Below are 13,722 nucleotides of genomic sequence, written 5' to 3' on the forward strand. Positions count from 1 at the left end.
ACCGCCATGGCCGCGGGCACCTGCCGGGGGACGCTGTGCCCCAGCACTGCCCCGCCCGGTGGGGGCTCGCTCCGCGCCCGGGGCCCCTCCCACCAGCCCCACGGGTGGGTTGCCGCCCGCGGCCCACGCGGGACACGGAGGCTGGCCTGCCCCCGCCCCCTGCCCCGCCCCCGCCCAGCATAGCCACGCCCACGTTCAGGCTCCGCCCATTGCCCGAGGCTCCGCCTCTTGTCAGCATAGCCCCGTCCCGCCGCCCGCCATGTCGCTGCGCTTCTCCGCCAACCTCTCGTGGCTGTTCCCGGAGCTCCCGGAGCTCCCGGCGCGGCTGGAGGCGGCGGCGGCCGCCGGGTTCCGGGCGGCGGAGGCGGCCTGGCCGGCGGGCTGCCCAGCCCCAGCGCTGCGGGCCGCGGCGGAGCGGGCGGGGGTGCGGATCGTCCTCCTCAACACCCCGCCCGGTACCGCCGCGTCCCCCGGGCTGCGGGGGGGTGGGGGGCGCGGGGGTGCCCCGGCGCGCTGACCCCGCCGCTCTCTCTTAGGGGACCCGGAGGCGGGTGAGATGGGGCTGGCGGCCGTGCCCGGGCGCCAGGCTGCCTTCCGCCAGGGCCTGGCCGCGGCGGTACAGTACGCCAAGGCGGTGGGCTGCCCCAGGTAGGTGCGAGCCAGGACCCCCGCTCCCGCGGGCCCCCCGCGCTGCCGGCCCCGGCGCGCCCCCGCGGCCGCCCGCTTCCGCCGGCGGTGCCGAGCGGGGCTGGCCCTGGGCGCCGCTGCGCCTCCAGCCCGCCGGGTCCGCAGCCGCCCGGGCAGCGCCCCCAGCCCGGCTGTGCGGGGGGGACCGGCCCGGTGCCCACCCTGCCTGCGGGGCCGCCGCTCCAGCGGGCTCGCCGGGAGCTGACCCGAAGCCGCCAGGCGCTCTGGTCCAGCCCTGCCCCTCACAACGGTAATGCGCCTGTCCCCACGTCCCCACAACGGTAATGCTCCCTTTCTCCTCCCCAATTATACCCGTCGTTTCCCTCAGGACACCGCAACAGTCGCTTTATTGAAGGCCACGCTGCTGCCGGTGCAGCAGACACTGTTAGAGGTGCAGTTAGCCTGGTGCACCCCCGCAGAGAACCGCGCGGCCCTTCTGTTCCGTTTACTTCGCACCGCTCCTTCCCGTAGGAGAGCAGCCTGAGGCCCTGCGGAGGGCGCGGGCCAGCAGGCCAGGGGCTGCCCAGACCCACTTGCCCTCTGGTAACGGGCACAGTGAAGAGGTGCCTGCCCCCACTGCACGCCTTCCCCGCCGGCTGCCGAAGAGCTTTGCGCTCGCCTGCCTGGCCGCTGCCCCACCCCCACCCCCCCACCCCCACCCCGCTCTCAGCCAGCAAGCGGGGACACACGGTGTCCGACCTGCCCCTGGCAGAGGCAGCGGCCCCTCATGCTGGCCTCGGGGCAGCCCCAGCAGCGGGACCAGCAGCTGCAGCCTCGAGTGAAAGAGCCGGAGGCAGCTGGCAACAGAGGAAAGAATCAAAGGCTGCAATTTTGTCAGGCAAAAGGTTCAAAGCCACCCGTCCCTCGGTGTGCTGAGGTGGGATGGTGTGTGTTGGTGTCCCTGCAGCTCGTGCCTCCTGTGTGGGACACGGCTCCTCTACCTCCTGCTGTGTCTTACTTCCCCAGCCTGGCCCCGTTTTCCATTGACAGAGAAAGGTGTGTTAGACCCGCCCAGCTGCTTGGAGACTGGAGCTGCTGCCTGTGGCTGATCTCTCTGTGTCTGCAGGATCCACCTGATGGCTGGGCGGGTTCCCCTGGGCACAGACCGGGCAGCAGTGGCAGGCAAGATGGAAACAACCTTTATCGAGAATCTCAGATACGCTGCTGACCTCCTGGCCCAGGTAGGTGGGGAATGGGTCCTGGTCCGTGGGTGCAGCTCTTGGTACTGAGGATGGAGAATCCCCTACCAGCCTGGCACGGGGAAGGAGCACTCCCTGCTGCAGAGGTGACGGGATGCTCTGCAGGGTGGCATTACTGTGTTACAGGAAGACCTGACTGGACTGGTGGAGCCTATTAACAACCGTATCACTGACCCTCGTTACTATCTGAACACCCTGCACCAAGGTAAGGCAGATGTCTCTCACCAAAGTCTCCTTCAAGGGAGGAGAAGGATCCCAAAGCCTGAAAGGCAGGAGGTTGCCTCACTTGCAGGGAGATGCTGAGGGAGCACAGTTGAAGGGGGAGGGTCTCAAAGCTTCACTACAGAGCTTCCAGCCTGGGGGTGGTCTCTCATTTCTTTCACCCTTAGCTGCTGCCATCCTGGAGAAGGTGGAGCGGCCCAACCTGAAGCTGCAGCTGGTGAGTCAGCATTGAAGATCCTCAGGGTCCACACCAGGGAACCTTGTGTGTGGGAGGACAGGGGAGTCCCAAGCTGTAGGCCTGTTCTCCCCTCCTGGGGACACAGGGAGGGACAGGGACTGTAGGACAGTTGTCCTTGACTGCTCACTGCCTAACAGCTGTACCATCCATCTCTCTCCCATAGGATCTCTTTCACTGCCAGATCATGGATGGGAATTTGTCACGCAACCTGGAGACATACTTCCCACTCATTGGTAATGCCCCGCACCCAGACTGGCTCCTCTGTGGCCATGGGGCTGGAGGGGCATGAGATGGGTCACCTTGTCTCATGCCTAGAGAAGGCTGCAGGCAGGGCTGCCTTGGGCAGAGCATCTTCCACCTCCTCCCTAGGTCATATCCAAATTGCACAGGTGCCAGGGCGGCATGAGCCTGACAGCCCTGGGGAGTTGAACTTCCCCTACATCTTCGAGCTTCTGGAGTCCCTTGGCTACACTGGCTACGTGGGGTGCGAGTATGCTCCAAAAGGTGAGTGGGCATGCAGGTGGCCTGAGCCCCTCTGGCAGGTCCAAACGTGGACCAACTGTGCAAAGACAGGCAGGTCCTGGGGGCTGGCAGGCAGTGGGCATCAGAGTCCCCCCTGGGGATGAGATCCCTGCCCAGAGCAGGAGCTGCTCCAGCTTGCCTGGGGGTGCCAGCAGGAGACCTTGTCTGTCACTGCAGGAGACACCCTAGAAGGTCTGGGCTGGCTGCGCTCATACTGGGAGAGCAGAGGGCTGCAGCATGGTGGGACCAGCAAGACTGCAGAGTAAAATGAGAAACCACGGGAATAAAAGTCAAAGCAATGGCTTCACAGAGGAGGCATGTCTGTTTTCTCTCTGACTCGGTGGTGGTAGGTGGGATGATTCCTAGAGCAACATTAGGAGTATCCATGTCGTATTTCCCTTGGGCCAGCCCAAGCAGTTGGACTCTCACCTACACAGCACATTGTATTGGGGGATGGCTTGGGCACCACTGTGAGTGAGTTCAGGTACACAGAAGAACCTTAACTTCCAGTCTGCAGGGGTGTCCAGGGAGAGGTTTCCAGTCTCCCCTGCTGAGAGGGAGCATTCACTTTTTGGGAAAGGTGTGAGTTTTCCCAGTCCAGCTCCAGCTGTTGTCTGAAGTTGTGAGAAGAGGGCTCTGGGCTTCCCTGTCCTGCAGTTCTCAAGGCTGCTGCCAGGGCCAGTGCTGACCCTGCAGCAGGTGGGAGAAGGGAAGAAGCAGCCCCCTGGCCGGCTGCCTGCCCACAGACCGTCAGGGCTGCGTGCCCTGGTGCAAACCAGCCAGCCCCACACTCAGGGTTGCCTCTGCCTCCCCTATGGGAAGTCTTCTATATCCTTTGCCTATGGCACGTGAGTGGGGATCTGGTTCAGTTTATTTCATAGATACATCAATGACGTCAATGTACATCTCCATAAAACCTTCCCCGGCCCAGTTCACCCGTCCTGTCCCATTCAGTGCTCTCCTGCTGAGACCAAAGGGCCAGAAGTGGGCAACCTCACTGCCCCGAGCCCTGAAGTGCAGAAGTCTTTCTGCCTAAAGCCAAAGCAGTGTGTGGTGCTGCCCAGTGCAGAAGACATGCTGTGTGTACTCCTCTGTGCCTTCCCGGCAGGCAGACCTTGCCTGCAAACGCCAAAGCCATGTCCCTGAGAGTCGCTCTGCTTCAGCCAAGCCACAGCAGCCAAGCTTCTGCCCTTGCAGTTCGGTTCAAGGTCATCCCCTATCAAACCCACTGAAAGCAGCACACCGAGGGCCATGCCAGCCAGCCAGCGAAGGAGGTGCGTATCCCCAGGCTCCTCAGATCAGTACCCCACTGCCTGCAGTGCCAGAGCACAGGTGCCCCCCCAGAGGCCTGTTCTTCGCCATTGTCACCCGTGGCACAGCCACACCAAGAGCTCTGGTACACGTGGTGCTCCAGGGTGTGGGCACCAGTGCTAGAGCAGGCCTGTCCAGAGGTTGAAGCAGGCAGTGTTGATAACTGACTCCAGGTGGTGGTATGTGGACACGAGCTGTGGCAGAGGGCTCTCACTGTTCTGGGGCTGCACTGGGAAAGGCTCCCGGAAAACCACGGTGAGGCTCTGCTGAGAAGGAGAAGCGGGTTAGGGGACAGGGTTCAGACCAGCACCATTCAGGCCCTAGCCCAGGTGTGCGGGCACTTTTTTGGTGGTGTCAGGCAGATACAAGAAGTCCCGAAATGCAAACAGTGCTAAACCAGTGCCTACTCCTGTGAAGGGCTTGTTTGAGTGTCCTCCCGCTTTTTTTGGTGGAAATGAGGTGCAAGGATTTGTTCGCTCGCTCTGTCCCAGCCCCCATGCATCTGTAGTTATACCAACTCCACCCCAGCAGCAGTTTAAGGAGAGGAGGGGATCCTACTGCCTCCACAGCAATAGGGGCTTCCAGGGAAATTACAGGGAAATTTCTTCTAAGGCAAAGAGTAGGAGTGCAACAAATGGGGAATGGGAGGAGATTAAATGTAATAACTGCAATCCTAAAAATAAATGCAGGCTCCTCCATTCTCATTAGTGACTGTACTGACAAGGCAGGGCCAAGGCTGAGGGGAGCAGAGAACAGGGTTCGGAAGAGAAGGTTGCAGGAGCTGAACGACAAGAGAAATGTGACTCAGTGCACTCAGATCAGCATCACAAAGGCAAGACACAGGGACTGGATGTTCTCCAGAGCTGAAATACAGCAGGTTAGTGGTAGCCTAGTCCCCTAGTCTAGTAGCCAGGGTCCCCTAAAAAACTCAAAGCCGTGAGAACAGCTGTGTAACTGCAAAGCAGCAAGTGCGCCACCATTATTTAAGAGGAAAGAGAAAGTAATTTGTGGGCCTAACTTCAGCAACATACAAGGCTTTAGAGCAGGCTTGGAGAGAAAGAACCATGAGGAAAATGCAGCTCAGTGTTACCGAAGTGATGTGCTAACGCTAGAGTTCTCTTTGGTAAGGTAATATTTCTAGACAAAGGGATCATGATATATCTTATCTGAGCTTCAGGAAGGATTTGATGTAGTACCACATGGGAAATTTAGGTAAGCTGAAAAGACAGGAATTAACACAAAAATTACAAAGTGAATATGGTAGTGCCGAAGGAGTAGCAGCAGGCTGGAGAGAGGTTACAAATGGAGTTTCTCCAGGACAGGTTTTGGGACTCACGTTGCCTCGTACTTTAATGAGTCTGGCACAAATACGAGGAGCGTGCTGATAAAATTTGAGGCACTAATACAAAAGAGGATTGGGATAATGCAAAAAAAAAAAAGTCCTAGAGACTTTGGAGAGGCCGCAGGAATGGGATTAATGTTAAGTGGAAAATGTGTGAGGAACACAATAAGATGGGAGTCAGGGGGAGAACTGATGGAGGGCCTGCGCATATCGTATCAGTGACCACAAGGTGATACTATGACCAGTAAGACAAGACCATGAAAAGACAAAATACCACCCTAGGCTGTACCAGAAGCACCAGGCAGGACAGAAAAGCCCTAGTGCAATCACAGAAGGCTCTGCTGAGACTCCTCAGGAATACTGGGTGCAGTCCTGGTCATCTGTATTTACAAAGGCTGTCCTGAGCCATGAAGGGCACTGAATGACCACGAAGATATTGGGGAAAGGAAAGGAGGCTCAAGAGCTCAGCTTGCTTAACACAGCAACGCCGAGTTAGCAAAAATTCCACCTTCAGATGTGGAGGTGAATTTAGGGACCAGGGAGGAAGCAGGTAGCTGCACAGTGAAGAGCAGTTTCAGCTCTGAGCTACCACTGGCATGAAGAGGATGGAACTGGCCCCAACAAAAGCTCCAGCAGAAAACGGGAAGGGCTCTTCACCATCAGGTGGCAGGAGGCACTGAGCAGCCTTCCAACGGGCACCACCTCTTCTGTTTCCCCTACCTCCTTTTAAGATGGAGTGTGACTTATTTACAAAAGGATCAGTTAACCTGCAGTCTGCAAAGCCTCGCTGTGGGCTGAAGCATCTTGTAGATGCCCTGCTCTCACGTGGAGCTGCACTCCCTGTGACCTACCCTGCGCCCCGCCTGGGAGCACAAGTGACAGCAGAGTATTTTTGCCCTCGAGTCCAGTGAAGGCCAAGGCCCATGCCGGTTTGCTGGGACCCTCACAGTGCATGTCCCCTTCCGTTCTGCCCAGGCAGGAGCAGCCTGCAGCACTGGTGACTCCTCCCAGCCAGACCCAGTGTGATCTGGCTTTGGGCTGAACACAGGACTCTTTAGCCTGGACAGAAAGGCAGCTGAGAGCATGATCCGAAAACAACCCTGTGAAGGAAAAGAGGATCCACTGCTCACTGTTTTCCACTACAAGAACAAGGGGCATCACATAAGAAGAGCAGGAGCTTCAAAAACAAGCCAAGGAAGGTAGCTCTTCACCTAGACTGTAAGTGTCTCATGGAGCTGCAAGTCAGGGGAAATAATGGATGCCAGAAATTAACTGAAAGAAATAAAGCTGCAGAAGGATACTAAATAAATGCAAAGGCTACTTTAGCTCAAGGATGGGCCTGCGTTAAGATTGTCAGATATTGAGATAGTATTTAGGAGAGGTGTTACAAGCTTCTTGACCTGCTGTTGTTCTCCCCATACACAGCTGCCCTTGGCCACTGCTGGATGAATATAGAGAGATCCCTGGCCTGAGCCAATGCAGCCGCTTTTAGCTCCCCAAGTCCTTACCGTCTTTCCTGAATGCGAATCAAGAAACACAAGAACGAAGCAATCCGTGAACTTCTGGTTGAGCACCACCTGTCAGGAGAGCCACAGCATATGTTGGAAAGGAGACAGTACAAATCCCTGGACAGGGATACAAACAACACCCACCCAGGGACATGCTGATGTGCAGGACGAGTGGCACGATAGAGCCATGAAGGTGGAAGTCTGTCTGGCTCACAGGTGACACTGCCAAACCATGGGGCTATAAATGGCACGAGGCTCTGGGGGCGGGCAGACAGACACTGATGTACCACAGCTCATGCTGCACCAGTAGCAGAGCGGAGAGCAACATGGTGATGGCACCTATGTTGTCCTAACAGCACAGGCCAGGCTCAGACTGTGAGAAGCCACAGCAGGCAGGAGCACTGGACAGGGGAGAGAGGCTGCAGGTGGGTGGCAGGCTGTCTTACCAGATACTGGGTGCCAGTTTCAGCATTGTGGAAGTGCCGACAGCTCTGGGGAAAGCGGCTCAACAGCACTTTGATGAGGCTCTGGTACCAGGAGACTGTCATGGTGAGGAAACATCCCTGCAGGCATGGAAAAGGACTGATTTCAGCCTCCCTCCAGCCATGGCACCAGCAGCCATAATGCTACAGCAGCCTTCAGACCCCAGATCATCTGCATCCCTCACAGCCCACTAAGGCATGCCGACCTAGGACTACTCAGTCTCCATAGACAGGTCCATGCAGCCGCCCCCTTCCCCTGCCAGCTAGGAGCTATGTTCCTGCCTCTATCTTCCCACCAAGCAGGAAGAGACGTGCCCTGCAGGCCCTTCACCCGGTGCCCCGCTCCATCCCCAGAGCAGAATAGTGGCTGCTGGATACCGTGACTCCATTCCTGCTGCTCACCAGTTGGGGGTCGACATCAGCAATGGATTTCCCATGCACGGCATCAAGCAACTCCTCCAGCTCCACCAGCGAGAGCTTGCCTAGCTTCAGCTTGTCAGAAGCCAGAGGCTCCAGCAGGAAAAGGCGCTTCCAGAGGTTGTCCCTGCGGCAGTGGCACTTGGCCAGCTGCACCATGCTGCTGAGCTGCTTCTGGGCTGAGGCCACCTCAGAGGCCAGCAAGGGGAAGAGCGGCGAGGTGTAGAAGAGCCCTGGCCCCAGTTTGACTTGTGTGCCCCCTGTGTAGAACTCGCTGCTGTCCTCCGCATCCTGCCATAGCTCCCGCTCTGTTGGCTGCTGCTGCCCCAGGCTCGTCTCTGGCTCTGCTGCCTCCCAGGCTGCTCGGCCCACCACAGGCTCCAGCACTTCCCGCTGCAAGCGCGGCAGCTTCTTGAAGCGTCGCATATCAGCTGTGAGCCGAGGAAAGAGCTCCCGCTGGCTAGTCATGATGACATAGAAACGCAAGCTGAGAGCAAGGAGACACTTGTGACTTGGGGAAGAGCTGCTCCCGTCTCAGCTGGGCTGCAAATGAACCACGGGCCTCTGTCCCTGCCAGCAAGGGTGCTCTCTGCCCAGACAGCATCCTGCCTCGTTCCCTGCAAGGATCCTCAGACAGCACCAAACCTGCCTGTGACATCCCAGACAGAGCCAGTCCCTCCCAGAGCCCTCCTCCCCTGCCAGGAATTGCTGGTGTCACATCTCTGGGCCCCCAGTGCTCACCGGAGCATGCGTCTCTCTGCCTCACTCTGCTCCTCAAACGGTGCTGCACTGTGACACACCAGGAGGGACACATCAAAGTCATCATGATGACGCAGACCTTCAGAGTCCTTGTAGGAGCCCGAGCTGGGAGCAAAAGCACGTCAGTGTGAAGAGGACCTTGCTTTGTTCCCCCAGAGCTCTTGGTCACAACAGAACCATGGGGCATGGGGAATTCAACACAGCAGGCCTCCTTAGAAGTGCTACGAGAGATGTCAAGGGCATGTGCACACATGGACATCACCCCATTGGCCATCTCAGAAAAGCTGGGCAGAACTGCAGCCTGCCACTCTGTGGAACAGTCAGCTTTGCTGGCACCTTGGGCCAGTGTCCCCAGGACTGAGGGGCACCCACATCTCCGGCAGCTCCAGAAACCTGCAGCAGATGTACTCACCTGTTCCAAATAGATACCAGCGCATATTCGTTCTGCTCTGTGCCTGGCGTCCCCTTCTTGTTGTCACTGCCTGTGGCCGGCCGGGCCATGCGCAAGGGTTTCATGTGGTAGGTGTTGGCGTGGTCAGCAATGTAGTTGTACAGCTGGTGCGCAGTGATCATGTTGGTGGGCAGGGCCAGCGTGCCTAGTGGAAGAGAACACGTTGCTATCACAGGAAGATGCTCAATGCCTCTTAGCTGGGCAGAGCAGTGTCCTATGAACTACTCTGCGGTACAGAGCAACCCACCTCCCTTCCACAACAGGACACCAAGGACTTATCCTGGGGCTGCACACCCCCCTCATGTCACCCTCTCCCTGAATGTGCCAAAGGTCAGGTTTATTTGTAAAGCACTTGGAGACCTTTGCCAAGTTATGGGCTGGCAATCAACCCTAGACTGATCACACGTTGCACTACAGACCTTGGAAAACATGGTTGCGGCCAAATTTGGGGATGTCAGTGTGGTGGGCGATGAAATCCTCCAGGAAGCTGGTGAGATGGTAGCCCTGGCGAAGAGTCATGTGGGAACCCAGCAGATACTGGTGGACTATACGCAAGTGGAAGTCATAGCTGAATGAATGCACATGCATGAGGTCCCGCACCTTGTCACACTCCTCCGTGAAGAGCATAGAGAGCTGCAGAGAGAGAGGGAGTCAAGGCAAGAATGTTACCAGGCACCTCACGCCCTCCTGCAAAGCCTTGCTGACAGCAAGGCATGGCAGAGCCAGCGCAGCCACCCCTGCCCCGACACCAGAGCAGGATGCAGCCCAGAAGCTGTGTGCACAGCGCAAATAGCAGACCTGCAGGCCTGGCCCCAAGGGATCCAACCTGGTAGCTCCTTTCACACTTGATCCCACTCTTGGACTCCATAGCAGCACAGACTGATCAGCACTGCCTCCCTTTTGACATGAGGTTCATCCCCCTCCTTGAGCCCTGTGGCTATGAAGGAGGACACAGCTGAGGGCTGCTCTGCACTGCCTATTACCCCGGTGGGTACAGGACACACTGGGGCTGGAGCCCCAGCAAGTTCTGGATCTACAGGCAAAGGCTGACTCCCCGAACGTCCCTTGAGGGCAGGAGGCAGCACAGGGGCCTGTGGGGAGTGGCTGGACCCAGAGATGGGCAACAGCAGCGCTGCTAACGCCCTGGGCTCAATTAACTAACAGGGACCCAGGCTGGCTGCTGGGAAGCCAGATCCAAAGGTGACTGGTGTGTCACAGCTGTGCCTGGAGAGGACCCCTCTGGCACACAGCCATCACCTCTGCGCAGCATGCCGGTTTTTCACTGGGGCAGCACCAGCCTTCGCACGCTCACCCCTGGCCGCACTCCCAGCACAACCGCAGCTACCGTGCCAGGGGACGGCACTGGTGAAGTACCCTTGTGCCAGGAGACCACAGTTTTAATGTCTTTTGGCTCTCTGACATCTTTGAGCAGTTGACCCACATTAAAATCCCTTGGTTTAAGAAGGGGCCAAGCTGGGAAAACCAGCAGACAGGAGGCATTGGCAGGAGGAACAGGCTGCCCTCACTCTCTGTGCCGCCTGCATTGCTGCTGCCACGAGCCAGAGGGCAACCCACAAAGCCAGGACAAGCCCAGGGAGAAGCCTGGAGCTCTGCCCCAGGAAAGGCAGGGCAAAGAGCAAGAAACACAAGGCGCTGCCCCCATGCCAGCACCTGGGGCCCACCCCATCCTCCTCCCAAGCTGTGCTGCCCACTGGGGTATGTACTGCTACAGAAGGCACTGGCGCAGGAGGCAAGAGGCAGCTCCAGCAGCCAGGCAGGAAGGGTGGAAGCACAGCCAGTGGGAGGTTCAGCCCTGCACTGGCAGGTCCTGCTGTGCTCAGCATGGCAGCATGAGGAGAGGACGTACCGCAGACTCAGAGACGGAGCTGGGTCCCATGCAGCTCTTGCTGCGAGCTCTGGCTGTAAGAGTGCCCTGATGGAGAGAGATTCACAGCCAGTGGGAAGAGAGACGAGGCACTGCCCAGCCCTGTTCCTGCATCCAGCCTGTCCTGCACAGGCCCAGGGTGGGACAATGGGAGAGAAGGGGCAGAGGGGGCTCAGCTGCCTCACCTGGGGGAACACTGGGATAGTCCCAGCGTGTGGGAAGGCTGGCCAGGCCCCTGCAGCAAGCCGCATGCCTCTTGCCTGCTGCTCCCAGGACCATCCCCTCCCACTGCAAAACCAGGCAAAGTCTTTTCCCAGGTCAGCCAGAGAGAGCCTGGATGTTCCCTGCAATGCCAGCTGCAGCCTGGTAACCCTGCCCTGTGCACATGCAGGCTTCCCAAGAAAGGTTCAGCAAACCCTCAGACGAGTTCCTGGCAGGCTCTATGCTTAGGAGAGCCACTCTTGGCATATATAAGATGCAGCCTTGCTCCAGAGCCACCTTGGAAAGGACAGCATGGTCATGCATGCCTCCTGCCTCGGACAGGCTAGGGCTGGCCAGCCTCCAGTGGGGACAGGCAGGAGACACCACAGCACACCAAAAGAGAAGAGAGCAGGCAACCCCATGGTGTTGTAGAGCAAGCCACAGACGTACCATTGCTAGAGTTTATGGTGCAGAAAGTGATCTCCTCTGGCAAAGGGTAGCCAGCCATCTTGACAGATCCCTGTTCCCATTCTGCTTCTTTCTTGTTCCAAGGGGAGCTTGGCTTTCCATGCACTGACTTTCCCTGGAGCACTCAGCTCTGCCAGAATTGCTCCTATTCCTCCCCAGTCTGCTCTGCCTTGCTCCCCAAGTTAGAACAAGAGTTATCCTCTTGCCAAACCTCCCACTCCCTTTCACTGCACTCCAGAGCTGCTCAAGCAGCATGCCATGGAGGGCACGTGGCTGCAGAAGGCTCTGTGTGGTTCTGCTTTTCCACAAGGAGGGAGCAGAGCTCTCCAGAATTTGCTACACCTGAAACGCCCACTCTGGCCCAGAGATCGCTGTCTCCCTGCAAGCATGCCCTGACCCTGAGGAGGACCAGCTGTGCCTGCAAAGCCATTACCTGAGAGTTCACAGACTGGCCCATGGGGATCCGTGAGCACTCCAGCGCATACTGCTTCACACAGAAGTAATAGCCCTGGAGAAGAGAGCACACGAGCGTAAGCCTAGCACAGGCCTCGGACCTCTCCAGGGAAGGAGAACAGCCCCCATGCTTCACCCTCTGGGCTGGGTCCCAGACTCCTGCTCCATGTTTTGTCTCCCCTCTGGTCTGAACCAAGCTGGCCCGGCCAACACATGGCTGAGCACAGAGCCCCCGATGCTGGGCCCTTGCGTCTGTTAGGAGCCCCCCTCCAGAGAACTCTTACTGCTCTGAGCCCTGCAGAACCATCTCTAGCTGATCCAGTCCTGCAGGGCCATGGAAGAGGCAGGACAAGAAACAAAGAATCACATGCCTGTGCTGTAGTCCTCCTCCTCACTCACTCTGTCATCTCTGAAGACTATCCTTGAACACCCACAGATCATACTTTCTTTGTTGTTCTCTCTTACCTGGAAGGCCAATTCCATCAGCACAATCCCACCCGGAAGAGCTCTCTGTAGATGATAAGTGGCAACAGCAGGACTTGTGCTCTGGGAAGAGAAGGACAAAGCTGAAGAGGGTCTCTGGCACAGCGGAGCAGCCTGCACACCAGGGTACGAGGCTGCCACGAGGCTCTGGGGCAGAGGTGGAAATAGAGGAGCCTCATCAAATGAGCACCCTCACTGGAGGGAGGAGAACAGACATGCCAGAGCTGACTGAAAAGAATTCTAACGAACCTAATAAACAGTCTTTGAGAGAGCACACCAGGCACACTGCTCCCTTCACCTCCTGCTTGCTCACAACAGGGTGTCTCTAGAGACTGTGGACACTGAGCTGAGAGGTGATGCTGCCCACAATACCCCACTCCCACCTCTCCCTGCTGAGCTCTCCCCAGACCATTACATCTGCCTGACACAGCAGCTATCAGAGGCATCCAGTTTAGACTCATTGCTTACTGCCAGCAAATTCACTTGCCCTCTGTTCAGTTCTTCCAGTGGGTTGCTCTCTTCTCGTTTTAACGGTAAGGCGTTGTCTTGCCCACAATCTCATACACACATCAGCCAAAGGCAGGTGCCAGGAAAATGTCAAAAAAGGTTGAGCAAATGCTATGTGCTACCATCATCCCTGGGTGATTTCATGAGCCACGGGTGATCTCATGAGCCACAGGTGGTTTCTGCCTATCTAGCGACTCAGACGGGTTCCTCTTCCAGGTACTTACCTATTCTCTCTTGTAAGTTCATGTTCACAAAACTCATGTGAGCCCTTACTGTTCACAAAACCTTCTGATAATGACCACTGTTACCTGCTGCATAAAGAAACACTCCCTTCAGCTTTGAAACTGTCTCCAGATACATTCCTTTGATGGTGCCTAGGTGTTGCACCAAGTAAGACAGCAAGGAGTCAGTCTCTTTCCAGGTTAGCTGTGATTTGGTAGAGCTCTGTCCTGTTCCTCCTTAGCTGTCGCTTCTTTAGACATGAGGAACCTCAGCCTGCTCTGCCTGCTCTCACAGCAGAGCCATTCCAGGTTTCTCTCTTCTGACCTCTTCAACTTCAGTGTGCATGTCACTAACTAAAAACTCTG

The 13,722-nt window shown here is 57.3% G+C and overlaps 2 protein-coding genes across 19 annotated transcripts in view; one reads left to right on the forward strand and one right to left on the reverse strand.

The window, feature by feature from the left end:
- The first annotated feature begins 220 nt into the window (after nucleotides 1-220).
- On the forward strand, nucleotides 221-3,180 carry HYI (hydroxypyruvate isomerase (putative)). 2 transcript variants are annotated; one of them, XM_080406946.1, is made up of 8 exons: nucleotides 221-455; nucleotides 537-648; nucleotides 1,754-1,868; nucleotides 1,992-2,091; nucleotides 2,276-2,325; nucleotides 2,510-2,579; nucleotides 2,716-2,850; nucleotides 3,046-3,180. In XM_080406946.1, the coding sequence occupies exons 1-8, from the start codon at nucleotides 260-262 to the stop codon at nucleotides 3,132-3,134; spliced, it is 867 nt and encodes a 288-aa protein (XP_080263072.1). In that variant the 5' UTR covers nucleotides 221-259; the 3' UTR covers nucleotides 3,135-3,180. The 2 variants fall into 2 exon arrangements, with proteins under 2 accessions (XP_080263072.1, XP_080263073.1); XM_080406947.1 differs by having other exon boundaries at nucleotides 222-455; nucleotides 2,013-2,091.
- Nucleotides 3,181-3,721: 541 nt separating this feature from the next.
- Nucleotides 3,722-13,722, reverse strand: part of SZT2 (SZT2 subunit of KICSTOR complex) — a 60,629-nt gene continuing 50,628 nt past the window's right edge. For 5 of the 17 annotated variants that reach the window (XM_080406862.1, XM_080406859.1, XM_080406860.1 and 2 more), the window contains 10 exons: nucleotides 12,611-12,691; nucleotides 12,126-12,200; nucleotides 11,006-11,071; nucleotides 9,558-9,771; nucleotides 9,100-9,283; nucleotides 8,670-8,792; nucleotides 7,914-8,415; nucleotides 7,476-7,592; nucleotides 7,030-7,098; nucleotides 3,722-4,445 (listed from right to left, as the gene is read on the reverse strand). In XM_080406862.1, coding sequence (XP_080262988.1) covers nucleotides 4,299-4,445; nucleotides 7,030-7,098; nucleotides 7,476-7,592; nucleotides 7,914-8,415; nucleotides 8,670-8,792; nucleotides 9,100-9,283; nucleotides 9,558-9,771; nucleotides 11,006-11,071; nucleotides 12,126-12,200; nucleotides 12,611-12,691 — 1,578 coding nt within the window. In that variant the 3' untranslated portion in view covers nucleotides 3,722-4,298. The other 12 variants (XM_080406857.1, XM_080406856.1, XM_080406852.1 and 9 more) reach the window with 7 other exon arrangements.

Source organism: Falco punctatus, assembly GCF_963210335.1.
Source record: "Falco punctatus genome assembly, chromosome: 11".
Classification (NCBI taxonomy): Eukaryota; Metazoa; Chordata; class Aves; order Falconiformes; family Falconidae; genus Falco; species Falco punctatus.

Excerpts from the sequence above, each read along its gene's own strand:
- HYI (XM_080406946.1), top strand. The coding sequence starts at position 260 with ATGTCGCTGCGCTTCTCCGCCAACCTCTCGTGGCTGTTCCCGGAGCTC. Across the intron at positions 456-536 it reads CCTCCTCAACACCCCGCCCG|GGGACCCGGAGGCGGGTGAG; the intron begins GTACCGCCGCGT and ends GCTCTCTCTTAG. Across the intron at positions 2,326-2,509 it reads CCAACCTGAAGCTGCAGCTG|GATCTCTTTCACTGCCAGAT; the intron begins GTGAGTCAGCAT and ends TCTCTCCCATAG.